The sequence below is a fragment of the Aquarana catesbeiana genome, linkage group LG13, assembly GCF_042186555.1.
Source record: "Aquarana catesbeiana isolate 2022-GZ linkage group LG13, ASM4218655v1, whole genome shotgun sequence".
NCBI classification, from domain to species: domain Eukaryota; kingdom Metazoa; phylum Chordata; class Amphibia; order Anura; family Ranidae; genus Aquarana; species Aquarana catesbeiana.
Window position 1 is genome coordinate 3,776,560 of NC_133336.1, and position 5,000 is coordinate 3,781,559.

At 43.0% G+C, this 5,000-nt stretch overlaps 1 protein-coding gene across 5 annotated transcripts in view; it reads left to right on the plus strand.

Annotated features, from left to right (window-relative positions):
• The window catches only part of FERMT2 (FERM domain containing kindlin 2), a 132,734-nt gene that overhangs the window by 120,037 nt on the left and 7,697 nt on the right, over positions 1-5,000 (plus strand). For 3 of the 5 annotated variants that reach the window (XM_073609677.1, XM_073609675.1, XM_073609678.1), the window contains one exon: positions 131-151. The exons of the other annotated variants lie outside the window; for them this stretch is intronic. In XM_073609677.1, the coding sequence (XP_073465778.1) occupies positions 131-151 (21 nt within the window). The remainder of the gene's footprint in view (positions 1-130; positions 152-5,000) is intronic. 5 annotated transcript variants of the gene reach the window in all.

Here is a 5,000-nt window from a genome sequence, read left to right on the forward strand (position 1 = left end):
CCTCCTCCTCCTCCTCCTCCTCCTTCCCCTTCCCCCATCTCCTCCTTCCTCCATCTCCACCTTCCTCCTCCCCTTCCTCCGCCTCCATCTCTGCCTTCCTCCTCCCATTTCTCGGCATTGCCCTCCACAGCCAGGCTATGTAAGAGATTTGGTAAGTTTAATCTTCACAATAAGCTGTTTTTTAGTCTGTTGCCTTCCCTCCCATGACGTCTCTTTTCTGGTTTTCACAGATTTGATGTTAAAGTGGAACTCCAGACAAAAGTACAATAAGCTTCAGAAAGCCGAATGTCGGCCCCCCCCCCCAATGTAATCTGCTGTAAATGTATTTCAATTGTCGCCTTTTATTTGTGGAGAACACAGTCGTGTCACAAATGTGGGGAGTGGCTCACATCTGCTGACCAATGACATCACAATGATGGTGTGAGCCGGAAGGAGGGGTTATACATGGCACCGGTGATGTCATAATTTTGGAAGAAAGGTTTGACCAATGAAAAGCCGCCTTGGGTCAGAGGTCACAAATGAGGGATCAAGGGGGCGATTTCACATCACATTCAAAAAGTCTCCAACTTCCTCTTTTCACAAAATGTTTCCTGTTTTCTCCTCGTTCCATCGCAACGATCACTTCACTTCGAAATCTTTTTATTTTTTTTTAACCTAAGAAATATTTGTATTGTGCTTTATGATTTAATTGGGTGCAAAAATTCTTAAAGACATCCTATACTCTAAAATACCCAAAACTAAAGTTTAATCTGCTTATATAAGCCCTTCTCTGGGTCCCCCCCCCCCCCCCCTCATCAACATGCTATGTGTCATATCTGTCCCTTAATTCCATAGATCACTATGTGTCATGTCCGTCCCTTCATTCCATAGATCGTTGTGTGTCATGTCTGTCCCTTCATTCCATAGACCGCTATGTGTCATGTCCATCCGTCCCTTCATTCCATGGATCGCTATGTGTCATGTCCATCCGTCCCTTCATTCCATAGATCGCTATGTGTCATGTCTGTCCCTTCATTCCATAGATCGCTATGTGTCATGTCTGTCCCTTCATTCCATAGATCGCTATGTGTCATGTCTGTCCCTTCATTCCATAGATCGCTATGTGTCATGTCTGTCCCTTCATTCCATAGATCGCTATGTGTCATGTCTGTCCCTTCATTCCATAGACCGCTATGTGTCATGTACATCCGTCCCTTCTTTCCATAGATCGTTGTGTGTCATTTCCGTCCCTTCATTCCATAGACCACTATGTGTCATGTCCGTCCCTTCATTCCATAGACTGCTATGTGTCATGTCCATCCGTCCCTTCATTCCATAGATCACTATGTGTCATGTCTGTCCCTTCATTCCATAGATCGCTATGTGTCATGTCCGTCCCTTCATTCCATAGACCGCTATGTGTCATGTCCGTCCCTTCATTCCATAGACTGCTATGTGTCATGTCCATCCGTCCCTTCATTCCATAGACCGCTATGTGTCATGTCCATCCGTCCCTTCATTCCATAGATCACTATGTGTCATGTCTGTCCCTTCATTCCATAGATCGCTATGTGTCATGTCTGTCCCTTCATTCCATAGACCGCTATGTGTCATGTCCATCCGTCCCTTCTTTCCATAGATCGTTGTGTGTCATGTCCGTCCCTTCATTCCATAGACCGCTATGTGTCATGTCCGTCCCTTCATTCCATAGACCGCTATGTGTCATGTCCATCCGTCCCTTCATTCCATAGACCGCTATGTGTCATGTCCATCCGTCCCTTCATTCCATAGACCGCTATGTGTCATGTCCATCCGTCCCTTCATTCCATAGACCGCTATGTGTCATGTCCGTCCCTTCATTCCATAGACCGCTATGTGTCATGTCCGTCCCTTCATTCCATAGACCGCTATGTGTCATGTTACATAGTTACATAGTTAGTCAGGTTGAAAAAAGACACAAGTCCATCCAGTCCAACCATAAAAAAAAAAAAAAAAAAAAATCGTACAATCCAATATACCCAATACTATACCCACAGTTGATCCAGAGGAAGGCAAAAAACCCCAGCAGAGCATGCTCCAATTTGCTACAGCAGGGGAAAAAATTCCTTCCTGATCCCAGAGAGGCAATCGGATTTTCCCTGGATCAACTTTACCTATAAATGTCAGTACCCAGTTATATTATGTACACTTAGGAAAGTATCCAGACCTTTCTTAAAGCAATCTACTGAGCTGGCCAGAACCACCTCTGGAGGAAGTCTATTCCACATTTTCACAGCTCTTACTGTGAAGAAACCTTTCCGTATTTGGAGATGAAATCTCTTTTCCTCCAGTGGTAAAGAGTGCCCCCTTGTCCTCTGTGTTGACCGTAAAGTGAATAACTCAACACCAAGTTCACTATATGGACCCCTTATATATTTAAACAATATATTTAAACATGTTGATCATATCCCCCCTTATTCTCCTCTTCTCAAGAGTGAACAAATTCAGTTCCTCTAATCTTTCCTCATAGCTGAGCTCCCCCATGCCTCTTATCAGTTTGGTTGCCCTTCTCTGCACTTTCTCCAGTTCCCCGATATCCTTTTTGAGAACTGGTGCCCAAAACTGAACTGCATATTCCAGATGAGGTCTTACTAATGATTTGAACAGGGGCAAAATGATATCTCTCTCTCTGGAGTCCATACCTCTCCTAATACAAGAAAGAACTTTGCTCGCTTTGGAAACCGCAGCTTGGCTCTGCATGTTATTATTGAGCTTATGATCTACCAAAACCCCCAGATCCTTCTCCACTACAGATTCCCCCAGTTGTACTCCCCCTAGTATGTATGATGTATATTCTTAGCCCCCAAGTGCAGAACTTTACATTTCTCAACATTAAACCTCATCTGACACATAGTCGCCCAATTAGACAGTGCATTGAGGTCAGCTTGTAAATTGGAGACATCCTGTAAGGACGTTATTCCACTGCATAGCTTGGTGTCATCTGCAAAGACAGAAATGTTACTTTTGATCCCAGACCCAATATCATTTATAAAGATATTAAAGAGTAAGGGTCCCAGCACTGAACCTTGGGGTACACCACTGATAACCTTACACCATTCAGAGTAAGAATCATTAACCACTACTCTCTGAATTCTGTCTTTTAGCCAGTTTTCTATCCATTTACAAACTGATATTTCCAAGCCTGTAGACTTTAACTTACACATGAGCCGTGTGTGCGGAACTGTATCAAACGCTTTTGCAAAATCCAAATAAACCACGTCCACAGCCACCCCTCTGTCCAAGGTTTTACTTACCTCTTCATAAAAAGAAATCAGGTTTGTCTGACAACTTCTGTCTTTCATGAACCCATGCTGTCTGTTGCTTAAAATGTTTTTTTCCAGCAAGAACTCGTCTATGTGGTCTTTTATTAAACGCTCCAGTATCTTCCCGACTATAGAAGTTAAACTAACAGGTCTATAGTTACTTGGTAAAGACTTTGATCCCTTTTTAAATATAGGCACCACGTTCGCCCTGCGCCAATCCAGCGGTACTATTCCCGTCATTAATGAGTCCCTAAAAATTAGATACAATGGCTTTGAAATTACAGAGCTCAATTCTTTTAGGATCCGTGGGTGGATGCCATCAGGTCCAGGTGCTTTATCCACCTTTATTCTGTCTAAATATTTCTGGACCATATCCCTTTTGAGCCATTGTGGATCATTGGGGGCTGTGTCAATACCACCCCCATTATGGACATGAACTTCCCCATGCTCTTTTGTATACACAGAGCTGAAGAAAGTATTTAATAAATTAGCCTTCTCCTTGTCCCCAGTCACCCACTCTAGATTATTTTGTAAAGGGCCTACATGCTCAGACCTGACCTTTTTACTATTAATATATTTGAAGAATTTTTTGGGGTTTGTCCTACTATTTTTTGCGATCTCTCGTTCATTTTGAATTTTTGCACCCTTGATTTCCTTTTTACATATTCTGTTAAATTCTTTGTAGCATTTAAATGACACTAGTGTTCCTTCATTTTTATATTTTTTAAAAGCTCTTTTCTTATTGTTTATAGCTTTTCTAACTTTGACCGTGAGCCACATAGGTTTTCTTTTTAGCCTTTTAAACTTATTGCCCATGGGAATATACTTTGCAGTGAGGTCCCAAACAGTCTTTTTGAAGAATTCCCATTTCTGTTCTGTGTTTATCGCTGCCAATATTCCCTCCCAGTCTAAGTCCTCGAGAGCAGCCCTCATCCTTGGAAAATTTGCTCTCTTGAAGTTAAGTGTTTTTATCTTTCCCTTATGTATTTCTTGTTTACAACTAACATCAAATGAAATCATGTTATGGTCACTGCTACCCAGGTGTTCCTTTATCTGCACATTAGTAATAAGCTCTGCATGGTTTGAGATTGTCCATCCGTCCCTTCATTCCATAGACCGCTATGTGTCATGTCCGTCCCTTCATTCCATAGACCGCTATGTGTCATGTCCGTCCCTTCATTCCATAGACCGCTATGTGTCATATCCATCCGTCCCTTCTTTCCATAGATCGTTGTGTGTCATGTCTGTCCCTTCATTCCATAGACCGCTGTGTGTCATGTCTGTCCCTTCATTCCATAGACCGCTATGTGTCATGTCCATCCGTCCCTTCATTCCATAGATCGCTATGTGTCATGTCCATCCGTCCCTTCATTCCATAGATCACTATGTGTCATGTCTGTCCCTTCATTCCATAGATCGCTATGTGTCATGTCTGTCCCTTCATTCCATAGACCGCTATGTGTCATGTCCATCAGTCCCTTCTTTCCATAGATCGTTGTGTGTCATGTCCGTCCCTTCATTCCATAGACCGCTATGTGTCATGTCCGTCCCTTCATTCCATAGACCGCTATGTGTCATGTCCATCCGTCCCTTCATTCCATAGACCGCTATGTGTCATGTCCATCCGTCCCTTCATTCCATAGACCGCTATGTGTCATGTCCGTCCCTTCATTCCATAGACCGCTATGTGTCATGTCCGTCCCTTCATTCCATAGACCG